Source organism: Fragaria vesca, linkage group LG7, assembly GCF_000184155.1.
Source record: "Fragaria vesca subsp. vesca linkage group LG7, FraVesHawaii_1.0, whole genome shotgun sequence".
In the NCBI taxonomy this organism is placed as follows: Eukaryota; Viridiplantae; Streptophyta; class Magnoliopsida; order Rosales; family Rosaceae; genus Fragaria; species Fragaria vesca.
The window spans coordinates 10,882,336-10,897,246 of NC_020497.1; the positions used below are offsets into that span (position 1 = coordinate 10,882,336).

A 14,911-nucleotide genomic window follows, 5' to 3' on the forward strand; every position below is an offset into this window, starting at 1 on the left:
TCGTTAGAGGGTTTTTTTTTTTTTTTTTTTTTGCATTTACAAAAATCCATTACAACAGTTACAAAACTCCGTTAAACTGTTATTTTATGTGAACCTACGTGGACCAATAAGACAATGACACCTTACAAGGTATGGATACTCGAAGGGATAGAAGTCTTTCCCTTAAATTATATAATTTTTTTTAAAGAATTATTATATAACTCACCCACTCTTACATATGTATGTGAGGTTTGAACCGACCTCAACGTTGTCGGTCAAATTACCTACCAAGCTACAACTCACCAACCATTTATATACATAAAGTTAGAAAACATAAATTTTAATACACAAAATTCTAACCATTTATCTAGATGTACATGAACTTTAGTGCACATAATCATTTTCTACAAAAAATGAGCTAACTGTGCACACAATCTAGAAATTCCCTTCATCTAGATGCTATCAGAATACAATGGAAGCAGAGTTTTCACAAGTATCAGTTATCACTGTGCTACTTTGTTTCACTTCTACTAGTGCTTGGCTAGGATCTCTTACAAGTACTGCAGAAGTAGCATTTTCTGATTCAGAACCACTACCTGGTTCTTGGATTTTCCCAAGTTAAAATACATTTGATTTTGTTAATGAAATAAATAGATCCACACATGCACAGTTTGGAATTGCCTCATCTGCCCTTGTCCTCTTTCTTACCTTTCCCTCCTCTTTCACAGTTTCACGTAGGAGAGGTCGAGTCAATGTTGAAAGAGATGAAGCATGAAGGATGAAGCTAAGCTTATTCCATTCCCTCCAAAACCCTTGTCGACTTTACCTCCTGCCCTTTAAATCCAGAACCCTAAACCCAACCCAATTAGCTCAATTCTCCACACACCCGCAACAACAAATCTCACACCAACCCCACAACAAGTCCATCTCCTACTCTAACCTATTGTCTCAATGCGTTGCTTCCAAATCTGTGCGTGTGGGCAAACAGGTCCATGCCCACTTGATCAGATTCGGGTTCTCCCAAGACTCGACCTTTCGGAACCATTTGATCAACCTCTATGCAAAAAGCAGGTTTTTTGGGCATGCCCGGAACCTGCTCGACCAATGTCCTGAACCAGATTTGGTTGCTTGGTCTGCTTTGATTTCTGGGTATGCCCAAAATGGGCTTAGTCGAGAAGCCCTTTCGGCTTTTCATGAGATGCATGGATTGGGGGTGAAGAGTAATGAGTTCACCTTCCCAAGTGTGCTCAAGGCTTGCTCTAGTTCTAAAGATTTGAGACTGGGAATGCAGGTTCATGGGGTGGTGTATGTTACCGGGTTTGAGTCCGACGAGTTTGTTGCTAATGCTTTGGTTGTTATGTATTCGAAATGTGGGGAGTTTGGGGATACAAGGAAGTTGTTTGATGTGATGCAGGAAAGGAATGTTGTGTCGTGGAATGCCTTGTTTTCGTGTTATGTGCAGAGTGATTTCTTATTGGAGGCAATGGATTTGTTTGAGGAAATGGTGCTGAGTGGAGTAAGGCCTGATGAGTATAGTCTGTCTAGTATAATAAATGTTTGTACCGGGTTGGGGGATGGTAGAAGAGGAAGGAAACTTCATGGATATGTAGTAAAGCTTGGGTATGATTCGGATTTGTTCTCAGCCAATGCCCTTGTCGACATGTATGCAAAAGCCATATGTCTTGAAGATGCAGTTTCAGTTTTTGAGGAAATTGCACAACCTGATGTTGTATCCTGGAATGCTGTCATTGCTGGTTGTGTTCTTCACAACTGCCATGGTCGGGCGCTCAAATTTTTCAGGCAACTGGGAGGGTCAGGTATCCGTCCGAATATGTTTACATTATCAAGTGCGCTTAAAGCTTGTGCTGGGTTGTCTTTCGAGAAATTGGGTAGGCAGTTGCACTCTTTCTTGGTAAAGATGGATACAGAATCAGATTCATACGTCAAAGTCGGACTGATAGATATGTATTGCAAGTGTGAGATCATGACTGATGCAAGGCTGCTTTTGAATATGATGCCAAAGAAAGACATGATTGCATGCAACGCTGTTATCTCTGGTCATTCACAGATGGCCGAAGACATAGAAGCTGTAACCCTCTTTCCTGAAATGCATAGGGAAGGAATAGGATTCAATGACACTACTTTATCTACAGTTCTTAAATCCATTGCGAGCATGCAGGCAGCAAAAGTTTGCGAACAAGTTCATGCTCTTTCAATCAAAACAGGTTTTCTGTCTGACAGGTATGTTATAAATAGCCTTCTTGATGCATATGGAAAGTGTGGTCAAGTAGAAAATGCAGGAAGGATTTTTGAAGAATGCAAAACTGAAGATTTGGTGGCTTTCACATCAATGATCACTGCCTATGCTCAATATGAACAAGGTGAAGAAGCTCTAAAACTCTATGTGCAAATGCTACATAGGGGGAACGAGCCTGATTCATTTGTATGTAGTTCTCTTCTGAATGCTTGTGCAAATTTGTCCGCGTATGAGCAAGGGAAGCAGATTCATGTTCACATTCTGAAGTTTGGATTCTTATCTGATGCTTTTGCCGGAAATTCCCTTGTTAATATGTATGCAAAATGTGGAAGCATAGAAGATGCAGGTCGTGCTTTCTCTGAGGTACCCCAGAGAGGAATAGTTTCATGGTCTGCAATGATTGGAGGACTTGCTCAACACGGACATGGAAAAGAGGCCATCAATATGTTCAATCATATGCTCGGAGATGGTATTTCCCCCAATCATATTACTCTAGTCAGTGTCCTCTGTGCGTGCAATCATGCAGGTTTAGTAACTGAAGCCAGAAAATATTTTGAGTCAATGAAAGAGCTGTTTGGAGTAGTGCCAAGGGAGGAACATTATGCCTGCATGATTGATATTCTTGGCAGAGCAGGAAAGATACAGGAGGCAATGGAGCTTGTCAACACGATGCCATTTCAAGCAAATGCCTCAGTTTGGGGATCACTTCTTGGTGCTGCAAGAATCCATAAAAATGTGGAGCTTGGTGAACGTGCTGCTGATATGCTCTTAGTTCTGGAGCCTGAGAAATCCGGTACTCATGTACTTCTTGCAAACATATATGCAGCAGCTGGCATGTGGGACAAGGTAGCGAAAATGAGAAGACTTATGAAAAACAACCAGGTAAAGAAGGAACCTGGGATGAGTTGGATTGAGGTCCAAGACAAGGTACATACCTTTATTGTAGGTGACAGAAGTCATTTGAGAAGCAGGGAGATATATGTAAAACTTGATGAGCTGCTTGACCGTATTCATAAAGCCGGCTATGTTCCAATGGTGGAAAACGACCTCCATGATGTGGAACAAAGCGAAAAGGAGCGGCTGCTACGGTATCACAGTGAGAAGCTTGCAGTGGCTTTCGCATTGATTGCCACTCCGCCAGGAGCTCCGATTAGGGTGAAGAAGAACTTAAGAGTGTGTGTAGATTGCCATACTGCATTCAAGTTCATCTGTAAAATCACCTCAAGGGAGATAATCGTGAGGGACGTCAATAGATTCCATCATTTCAAAGATGGCTCATGCTCTTGTGGGGATTACTGGTGATTTCTACTGGATAACAGGATCATTTTCCTTATTATCCAAGACCAAAATTTTGTATCCCATTTGATGAACTGTATAACTTTTAAGTTCTAACATAGAAAATAGAAACTAAACCAACTTCACTGATCAAAAGTATTCAATGCCTCTTTAGTCTATCAAATTCTGGACATGACCATGACTTCATATAATTCTCAGACAAACCAACATCGCCAAACGAAGATGGCTTTCCGCCATAGTCAATCTGTTTAACCTATTGAAAAATGGATAATGTACATGTAACATTTAGAGAAAAAAGTGTTTGTTCCTTGGATTTCTTATACTAAAACATCAATGAGAAGAGGTCACGATCCCAAGGCAGAAAACACAAACACAGTATCAAGAAGAGGTCACGATCCTCCGTTCATCAAGAAGAGCCTGATTTGAAGAATGATGCTTGACCTTTAAGTATATCAACCTGCTTATAACAGTGTTGGTGATTGCCTTAAGGGTAACCATTGGAGGCTTGCAATCATTTCTTAAAATTCTATTGTTTCTGTGTCTCCAAATGGCATAAACCAGGCCTTTGTTACAATAGAAGCAAAGTCAGTAATGCAGGCACCATTATACACATTATACTGTACTTGGGCAGTACAGTATGGAAGTTGCAACTTTGAATTTAACATATTTCCAAAACCATTCATAAGAGCACTGTAAGTTGCAACTTGTGGGAGTATATTCCTTTTAAGCATGTGAGGGATTAGTTTCTGGTTCTCCTTGCTTGCACATACTCTTCAGGACTGCATTGTAACTTTGTAAGTGTTACGAGTAAAGGCTTCTGCTTTGATGATACATCTCGTCAATAAATCTCAAGGCTTCCTCCCCCTGCAATACCCATCAACAACGATAGTGCAAGGGATATCATCAGGTCTAGCACACCCATTACTTCATTAGATAAAGGTATTTGTTCCTCTATGGTTGATGCATAAGTTTTGTATGTGAATTCAGGTTTTAGACATGGCATTGTCCCTTGGCAATTTTTCTGTCCCTCTTTGTATCATTGCCCCTGAGGAACTTTGCCGTTTACCAACGCCTCTGCTGTGCACATAATCCCTTCTAAGACAAAAAGACTAAACTGTGTACGTTTTCTAATCTATATTCCATCTAGAATACTTCCTATAGCTTCAAAGATGACGGAAGCTAAATTTTCGGAAGTAGCCGTAATTACTGTGCTAGTTTCTTTGACTTCTATAAGTGCTTCGCTAGGATCAGTTACAAGTATTGCAGTAGAATTTTCTGATTCATAACCACTACTTGCTTTTCGGACAGTACCCTTGATGCCCCTGCTTGACAACACTGTCAAAAGCCTATCTAAATCAGGTAAACCCCAGTGTACCAGTGGTCTGATCTCCAAGGACTCCTGCACTTTTCCAGAGATCAATCGTTGTTTGCCACGCTCTCTAAAAAGCTCTCCCTTCAACCTTGCTATACTAATATCTCCCTGTTTCAATTTTCTCCAATCAAAGTGGCAAGCCAAGTCAGTTGCAATCTCCAATTCTGTCTTGTCCTTCAAGCTTGGTATACATAATGTTTCATCAGGGCAGTACTGGAAGATCGAGAATGCAGTTGATTTTGAAGAGTTAATCAGCTTCAAATCCTTGGGGAACTGTTAGAGCAGAAAGAAAAGGACTTATTATGTTAAAAAGAAAAACGAGAATCTTATAAATCAGGAAAAGGACATCATGACAAGGAAAAGGAAACTACCAGGAGAACTTTTGGTTGCAGTACGTTCAGCAATGGTTGAACTTTCAGCAACCTACAAAAAGCAGAGAAATGTTAAAGTAGTTGCTGACTAACTTGCATGCTAAGTCAGGAGATGCTATAAACCAGATAACTTCCATACTTATGCACATATAAGAAACATGATAACTGATTTGCCTTCTGGCTGGAAAATGACAGAATAATACCACCACCGCCGTACCCATTTTCAAACAAGCAAACAGCTCTCACACATACCACAAATTTGGAGCTGGAAGGCCACCAAAAAGTATGTGCCAATATTAAATCTCAGTTTCCAATTTGTTTTAACTCTTAAAATGTGTTGGAAAATTCAATACAACATGCAAAACCTTCAGTGAAAACAAGTTATGTCCAATTATCCATCATTGAGGGTCAAGATACACGAGGTTAGCCCTATGGTGGGATTTATAGTTTTAATCGCTCTAAGAAATTTAAAGCAAGTGGTTTGGTGCTGAAAGTGGTCTTTTATCGAGAACTATCAGATTATATTATTATGAAGCAAAATGTTTTGTCAGTGTCAGAAAGATCCTACCTTATCCCAGAAAGAAATGAGCACCGAAGAACCTTCATTGCCATTGGCTTGAAAGGCAAGAGAGCCAGTTCAACGTCCAATTCATTCTGCAAATACAGATACAAGGTGAATGCTTTATGAAGAGTTCTTTGAACTACTTAAATGCATATCTAGTGATAGTATATATTAGTACCTCAAGAATGAGTAGAGAATTCTGATCCCCACACCAGCGCTGCAGGAAATGAACAGAAGGACCAAGCCGCAGACTCCAGTGAGGAGAGAAAACTATGCATGGCTCCTGCCAATTCATTCTGTCACAACTGTCAATTTCTGGGGATGACATAGATAGGATAACCCTAGTACAAGTTGCTAAGCAACCCACAATTAACCACTAAATGCCGTTTAATTGTGCATCTTTCTTAAAATCCACAAATATGCCTTTTTCTTTCTTTTTCAATACAAACAGACTTCAACATAATATATATGGCACGATAAAACGTTAAAACATACTGCTTCCTCTCATTTGCATTTTTTTCTCTTCCTTCTAATCATTTCAAATCTCATACTAAGTGAGCAACAACCTTTCAGCTGTGAGAAGCAGACAAACTCCCAATGTATGTTACCAACACAGAAAAGAAAAGAATAGCTGTCCTAACTTTCCAACTTTTGGTTGTTGAGCAAAATGAAACAGAAAACACAATGACAGGGGAATTAACTCGTTTTTTCTTAGGAATCGTTGTCCATAACATAGTTGAGGTTTAAAATGAAAGTTGGCTCATCACAAAAAGAATGCAGTTTTGGTAGTATTCTCCTTTTTTTTCTTTGTACAAAACATAAATCAAAGTATCAAACAACCAGACAGAAACACAAACATCTCAGACCAAACGTAAATCAATAACACTGTTCGCTGTCAATCACTCAATGCCCTCAAGGACCAAACACAATCTCATGAAAACTAAGATGGCAAAAAAAGCAAGTGAACAGTACACTAATCACCAAGAAGAAATATCTTAAAATAAGAGAGAAAAATACAGAACTCACAATAACTTAGGTGAATGGATAGCCGGAAAAACATGAAGCTTCCCCTCATTTATAAGCTCAACATGTCCAAACAATGGCTGACCAGAAAACATCTGTAGGAGCAATTCAAGGAGTGATTACAATGCCTCCAGTTGGCAATCAAGAAAGAAAACTCGAAACAGAGTGGAAAGAAGACTAAGCCCTATGTGTACCTTTTCTTGCTGCGGTTTGCATAGCCATTCAGGTATGATGTTGGTGAAAGCCAATAATTCTTCACCAACAGAAGAAACAACATAAATAGGAACCTGTACCAGGAAAGAGAATTTCAAACTGCCACATTATTTAGAATCCCTCATTTTTTGGGGGTCTAGAAGGGGTGTGGAAACACTAAGAAATAAAATAAAGTAAATCCACATTACCCGATCAGGCCCAGTTGATTAGAAATAGTTCTAGGAAAAAAAATTCAGAATTGAATAAATATATTATCTACCTTCAAACCTGAAACATCCAGTGAAGCCGATATTTGTTCTAACAGCTGCAGAACAATTCCAAGTCGACTAACAGGGATTAGGACCGAGCCCCCAGCTTTTACAGAATCAATGACATGGGAGGACAAAAACGTTAGTTTCTGCATTTCCTCCAAATTATCATCAACATGAAGTACCGACTCGGCCCAGTCTTGCCCATCATTTTCTTCATTTCTACACATCAATTCCAAAAGTGGAAAGCACCGATTTTCAGCATTTGATGAAAGCATGAGAAACAATTAAGAACAAAAGTGGGAAAATCATAGGATTAGTAAAAGATAAGGTCTACATTAAGTAAAGCATCATACTTGCGAGATGAAAAATCATGTGTAGTTGGAACTAAGTTATTATGATCACTTTCAATATCTTCTGTACCATCCAAGGAAGAAAAATCCGAATATATCACAGTATCGTTCCCTCGAAGAGCAAGATAATCAAAATTCATTGCATGAGCAGAATCAAAGATGGAACTAGATATGAATGCAATTCCTCCTTTTGGACCATTTATTGTCCAATTACAAGTGCCTATTTCCAAACCCGAACTGAATGCCTTTATAATCAATGTACTGTTGTAGCAGGTCTCTTCTGCATATTTAAGTCTCTGAGCCTTCTGCACGCAACCCTTCACATCTGCTGCACTGAGAAGTACTCTTTATTAACATTTTCAAATAGAGAAACTTGCTATCAATGTCAGAAATTAGATGAGATACACAAGTATTGTAGTAAAAACCTAAAAGTAGCAATTCCAACTGTTTATCCCATACATCTATCTAAGTTATATTGGTTTTACGGAAAACTTCAGCAAAGCCACCTAAGCTATTGACCGAGTTACAGTTTTGGGGCCCGAACCTTGAACTTTAGGATTGAAAGGCCTGTGAGGGTATGTTAATCCATTCAAGAAGAGAGAAAAGGAAGAGACTAAAACACAGGAAACAAGGGAATAGATGGAAAACAATGCTAAAAAAGTAGAAATAAGAACCATGTGCATGACACAAATTATAGTTGAACCAAATTATTACAGTTGGAAACCATTAGATATATCCAAAAATTTGAGAGACACAAAACTATTGAAGTCTGAATTTTTTTGTTCATGCCCCAAAAGAATCAAGTCAATAGTTTAGGGCACATTGCCCTTTTTATCCCTTAATATAATATATACGCCGTGCCCCAGAATTGGGATGCGGTACAAAAATTATAACACGACATAAAATGTAGAAAGACAGAAGAAATATAGATTATGAGTCCTACGCCAAATCCGTAAAGTTTCAGAGATGGGACATTGTAATTAGTGTACCGCCAGTTGAATATAAAAAATAGCAAGAACATGCAAATATCTACTCCGTAACAGGAAATCATAGTGAGGACATAAACACGTTCAACACCTTGCCCAACCAAGAAGTAGTCATAAGACAAACAACATTAACTATTTGGTGCAACATTAAGTACCTGTATAAGGGCATCCAACTACCCAGCTCTCCTCCGTCCTTGCCTAAAGCTACATCTCTCAAGGAAGATGGTAGAAGCTTAAGCTCTTCCCACTTCATCCACGAAGGAAAAGACGACTCTTCAGGTCCCAAAAGCTGCCTGATTTCCATGTGCATTGAAACAAGATCGTCCATCATAAGCTGTCCGAGTCTCGCTGTGGCTTCAGTCACGTATATCTGAGCATTTTAAAAGCAGAGAAATTAAGATAATCAGATTAAAATCCTTCAAGATGCTAAAAATGAAGTTAAGAACTACTTCACTGAAACAGCAAAAATAGTGCATGACTATATCTTTTAATGCTACACCATACCTTAGCAGAGAAACCATTTGTTCGAGTAAGAAATGGTAACCCTAGCATACCCATCGGACTTGATATCAATACCACATCAATAAAAGAGGTGTTCCATAGATGCATGTTCCTGACAGTTTTGTACCAGGGCTCTGCATATATTAAGTCATCGGCATCAAGGGGCCTTTCAACTTTTTGTCTCTTCCGAACCAAGGATTCTTCACGATCTGACGGACCACTACAGTTTAAGCATTTGGGATTTTCTTTATCTATGGAACTAGCTTTTGAAGCAGAAGGAATAGGTGAGAAGATTGTAAGAGCAGAAAGGTCTAATGGGCAATCCAATAAAATCCTAAAACCACATATATCGAGTATGTGACAAGGTGGGAAATGGTACCCTCCACCTTTGCTCAAACAAGTCTGCAAAAAAATATAGTAACAGAACATCAAAACAAAATAAATGCAATCCAAGAACACGTATGTGTTAGAAATATACATATAGAAGATAAATGCTTGTGTCTATAAATATAGACAAAGAAACTTACAAACTTCATAGGTCCGAATTTGGTAGGTCAGACAGTATTTTACACAGTACTGCAGAGTGTGCACTTTAATGAGTTGTATTCTTTTGGATAAGAGGCTGATTAAGTGTGCTGTGTTTGACACTGCACCGGATAAGAAATTAATGAACTGTTAAAAAGTTGATTATATATATATATATATTGAATTAACAGTTAGGGGAACAGATTATACAACTGTTGATACAAATTCAGCAACTACATAGCCTATCTTCATACATTATATAACTCAAGTCAAATTAAAAGCCAATGCTCTGTTTTTCGTATAAGATAGACTTGAAGAGCACCTTCAGCACTCAAATCAAGACCAGAACTTTATCCTAGTTCAAAGTATCCTTGAAACAAAAACCCAAAATTCTCCTCTTTCGTTGTAAACCGAAGTATCCTTGAATAGCTTAATAAACCCCAATTTGTATCCAATATAACGAAATTGAACAATAATTCAAACACATACTTACAATATAGATTGATAAGAAAATGAAAGAGATTGAGCCTGAGCTGATGATGAAGAAGAAGAAGCAGCAGCAGCAGCAGCGATAAGAGAGGAGTGAAGGTTTTAAGGAGTTTATGAAACATTTTTAAAGTTCCGAAATTGTCCTTTCACTTGTTTGATATTTACATTCAGAAAGGTCCTTTTATGATTTTATCCCGTTTCTTCTTCTTTAGTGAGGACTGAACACTGAGCAGCAGCAGCAGCGGTCTCAGAAACTTGGTAAAACTGAAGGTATTGCTTGCTTCCTCCAATTGCTTTATAAAGTTTGGGTTTTTGATTTTACTTGTTATGGTAAAGGTTGAAGCTTTGGTGTTGCTTTTGGTCTGGGGCTTGATTTTCAATTTGAATGAGTATTAAAACCAATAGCCCAACTCAGTTGGAAGTTCTGTTTTGATGTCAAACATCTTTAGCGATTCTTTCATTGATGCTTAAGTGGGTTGTTTATAGTCTCTTGAAGGATTAGTATTACTTTATATTCTTCAATTTGTGTACTCAAGTGATGTGCCTGTTTAAGCTGCTTGAGTTGGTGTTTTAGTTTATTGTACTAGTTTCGAGTGAGTTGTAGATTCTTAGATTCAAGTGGGATATGATCAATGAAAGATTCAAGTATTGGTTGTGTTTGTGGTCCAAATGCGTTTCTAATGATTTATGTCTCTCTTTATCTGAATTCATCTTCATTTTTACTCTTCTGATTTTCTGCTGCAGACATCAAGTTTTCAAATCCTAGAATAGTCTGTTTAGTTTAACAACACATTTGCTTCATTTCCTGTTGTAGTTATGGTAAGCGAATTAGTAGCTAAAGTTTAGGTATATCTTCGTTTAAACTTTAGCCTGAGTGATACAACACAACAGAGATGGAGACAAGGGTATTGCCGCTTACTTGCACATTGCTTCCGTTTTCACTTATGCCATGCTCTTCAACCTATCCAAGTCTTTGGCCCTCACCTTTAAGACCCGCATATGCACCTGGCACAGGTAGATTTACCTTTGAAACTTTTATTACTCGTATCACTTGGTTTTAGAATTCTTTAGTTTTTCCTAATTCATTCTTTCTGGGCCCTATAATGGCAGTTTTAAGGAGGAGCGTGAAAAAGGATGAGCCAATATTAGAAGGTCTTCCGAAAGAATACTATGATGATGTAAGTGAATTGTCATCCACAGAAAATAATTCTAGTTTTGGAAGCTGGAAGTGGAAGTGAAGTCTTCTCTGAATCAGGAATGGCAAGCTCAACAGAGGGAGAAAACAAAGGAGTTACATCGAAGACGTCAAGAGGAAGATGAAGAGGAGGAGAGAAAGATTGAAGAGTATCGTGAGATTGGCATGAGGTTGAAGGATTATCCAGAAGATGAAGTTCGGAAAGCTCGGAAATTGATTTCTAGCTTTATTAGAGCGGCTGAAGAAGTGGAAGAGGTAATATCAGAAATCCATTATGCAGACATGCAGTAATTGTGCTTTATTCTTTATGAGCACATACCACCTCCAGTTCCTTTTGAGACTGAGTTCATTGATGTTTATATATGTATGCAGAAAATTGAAGAAGCTGGTGAGAAAGGGGAACTGACTGAACTTGTTTTGATGGTCATATGGAATCGCCTTGACCTCGCCCGACGGGATGTAAGTTGGTGGTGAGATGGCTTTAACATTTCCGCACTTAATGTATCTAATTTTAAGACAACCTTTATCTTACGTAGCATATGTGATACTATATTTTTAAGTATCAGGGATATGCAGCGATATTTAATGTAAAAGCTTTGATAAACAAATTCAATATTTTCCCTTTACAAAGGTACTTAGAAGGGCTTTGAAAGAAATTGTTTTCTTACAACCTATCTATAAGTCAATAAACTAGTTATCCCTGCTTAAAGTTTGAGATCTGTAGGAATGTGATATTAATAGTCAGTTAATAGTACTTTTTCTCTCCAAACTAATGATTTTGGCTGTTGGCGAAATTCTTACAGGATGAAAAGGATGTTATTAGAAGTCTTGATTTGCTCTATAGAAGGATTGAGGTATGAGTCCCATCCTTCCTAGTTCCAACCTCTAATTTAATGATTTCACCATTTTGAAACCAGCAGTTGGGAAAGTCTAAGCTGTGTAATTACTTACTTAATAGTTATTAATTAGTTTCAGCCTGAACATCTTCAAGAGTTGGTTTATATAAGCCTTGATACCCTTTCTAATATTTATCAACATTTTAGGCTGAGATTCTGAAACAGGAGGCCTCACCTGCCATGCGATTGCTCAACGATCTTTTAAATATGCATGATGGTTTTGATGATGAAGCGTGGCAGAAGGAATGTAAAAAGTGCATGATTGATACATTTCCACGCGAGGATCCATTTAGCATTTTAGTCCCAGATGGATTTGACCTTGATAAGGTATGCTGTAATTATGTTGATTCCAGGCTTATGATTAAGTTGTTTTCAGATTTATACTTTTGTACGGCTTTGAACTTCTACCCTAGGGTTTCAGTATTGAAATATTATAAAAATCTGGGGTTATTTCATTTTATGTTTTCAGAACGTGGGGGTTGCATTTGTTGGTTTTAAGCAGATCTGATGAACATCAGATGATTTAGTCCTGTTGTTTATCTTTACGTCTTGGGTGAAAATGTGAAATTCATGATCATTCCTTGTAAGGAAGAGAAAGGAGTTGAAGTTGGAATTATTTGTTAGTAAATTTTGGCAGAAAACTAATGGATTAGATTGCAAGTCAACAATTGCGCATGTGGCATTTCTAATCTCATAATCCTGATGTCTGATGTTGTCAACAAATTTCTGTAACTGTTGTTATTATTCTCATCACTGGTATTGAAGTTATTTATTGTTTGATAACCTTTTCCTCCTTTAGCATGAAGGACCTCTTCGGCTACCACTTGAAGTTGATGACGCTCTATTGAGGGTAGACTTTGTAAGAGAGGTTGATGCACTGCTGCAAGAGGTCTGGGCTGTGCAAAGCGAGGTACAAATTACACAAGAGCTTGATCCTGAATCCATTGCAAGTAGATTGAAGCAGCAGGAGAAGCAACGTGCCATCCGGCTGGTAGAAACTATACTAAACCTGGCCATTGATTTAAAATGGTAGCAACTTACTGTCTATTACAGGAGGGAGTTGTTGCGAATGCAACATGAGGAACTCTTAGACACAGCTGCCCTTATACAGCAGCGCTCAGAATGATGTGAGCCCCACGCTGAGAGGTGGATAGCGGCCGACACCATAGATTTTCTCTTCCAACCCTTTGCGATGGTACCACTCTTCAGCCACTTTCAGGACTCCTCACTATTGGTAGGTATTGGAGTTATTTGTCAAGTAGTAGAGAAAAATGTTGAAGATAGTTTCTGAATTCTTGGCATGGTAATATTTCATATCAGAAGCATATATACAAAAGCACAGCAGATGGCAATGCAGTTCTATTGCAACCCTGTATTCTAAAACGTTGTTGAATGAATCAAAACAACAGAATTAAGCCTTACATGTGTTAATGTCTTGTAACTGGACAGCGGGACTGTGATATGGATCACATTACATCCACATTTAAAATCTGAGAATCTTATGATCTCTAACATGCATGTTGGAAATTAAAAGATTGTTTTGAGAGTATGTTTCAGTTGAGCTTTATTGTTGTTTAGGGATTAAAAATTTGCAAGTCTACATTTTGGGGCGGCATTTTTTTTATTTTTGCCGAAGTGACACAATGGGCAAAACATGTTTTGCTCCAACCAGTCCACAATGGAATCTCCATGATAAAGACTGGAACATGGCATGAGAAACTATGAGTTGTACCAAAGGTAAAAGGCAACAGAACTATGAGAAGTAACCCTAAGTGATTTATATGCATGTATTTCCATTTCAATTTTAAAGGAAGGAACTGGGTTCTATACTCCACAAAGCAATTATTGGAAACCAACGAATTTGTCAATGGATGGTAACTGTACCTATATGTTGTCTACCTGCTTGCATGTGTCCCAGAATTATAATCACAAGTTCACAACAACTCACAAGCTAGAGAGGCTACGTCGTGACATGCACATATTCAGTTCTCTTGGATTATATAAGATGCAACCAAAAAAAAAACCCCCTAAGAATAATCAGCTCACTTGGTTATATGAGTTTCAGTTTGAGTATGATGTCAGGGATATCATGACCTTCGTACAAAAGGTCAAAAGCTATAGAATGACCTTTCATAACTTCTTAGTGTGACAAATTGGTTCTAACTAGACAATTATGGGACTACCTTCCATGCTACCTCACCATCAAGCTGGACAAAATAACATCAAGATGAACTTGAAGTTCCCATTCTTTTATGTTATGCAAATGGCCTTATTCAGCTGCCGTTTCTTCCATTTTCCATTTCTCTCATAAAGCAATACTTTCATTACTTTGGGAGCATCTAATGAGAATCAGATACGTTGTTTCAGGTTATTATGTTGAATCTTATTCAGAATTCCAATACGTACAACCAAGGCCAGTCCTGAGTTAACCGGGGCTCTAGGTGAAAAACAAAAGGGAAAATGACCATTTGCACAAAAATAGCAAAACTAGAACCCAATTCAATGAAAATCTAATTCATAAGCCCATTTCAATGAAACTTGAGTAAAAGACAAATTTACCCTCATTTCTATTCAACTAACCCTCTCTCTCCTTTTTTTCCCGATCTGAATTCTTCTTCTTCTTCTTTTTCTACCTCTTTCTCTGT

The 14,911-nt window shown here is 38.2% G+C and overlaps 3 protein-coding genes across 3 annotated transcripts; 2 read left to right on the forward strand and 1 right to left on the reverse strand.

Moving 5' to 3' along the window:
* Positions 1-114: 114 nt before the first annotated feature.
* Positions 115-3,538, forward strand: LOC101306575 (pentatricopeptide repeat-containing protein At4g13650-like). Its single transcript, XM_004308560.1, has 2 exons — positions 115-129; positions 968-3,538. Exons 1-2 carry the CDS (start codon positions 115-117, stop codon positions 3,536-3,538), a joined length of 2,586 nt encoding a protein of 861 aa, XP_004308608.1.
* Positions 3,539-4,121: 583 nt separating this feature from the next.
* Positions 4,122-9,697, reverse strand: LOC101306868 (integrator complex subunit 9-like). The gene is made up of 11 exons (XM_004308561.1): positions 9,689-9,697; positions 9,165-9,563; positions 8,816-9,030; positions 7,678-8,007; positions 7,333-7,543; positions 7,055-7,147; positions 6,864-6,955; positions 6,016-6,133; positions 5,844-5,929; positions 5,276-5,327; positions 4,122-5,177 (listed from the first exon to the last, which is right to left on the reverse strand). Exons 1-11 carry the CDS (start codon positions 9,695-9,697, stop codon positions 4,665-4,667), a joined length of 2,118 nt encoding a protein of 705 aa, XP_004308609.1. The 3' UTR covers positions 4,122-4,664.
* An 862-nt stretch (positions 9,698-10,559) lies between these two features.
* Positions 10,560-13,686, forward strand: LOC101314410 (protein PALE CRESS, chloroplastic-like). The gene is made up of 7 exons (XM_004307087.1): positions 10,560-11,189; positions 11,286-11,353; positions 11,431-11,625; positions 11,743-11,829; positions 12,174-12,224; positions 12,414-12,593; positions 13,066-13,686. Exons 1-7 carry the CDS (start codon positions 11,069-11,071, stop codon positions 13,297-13,299), a joined length of 936 nt encoding a protein of 311 aa, XP_004307135.1. The 5' UTR covers positions 10,560-11,068; the 3' UTR covers positions 13,300-13,686.
* Positions 13,687-14,911: the final 1,225 nt, after the last annotated feature.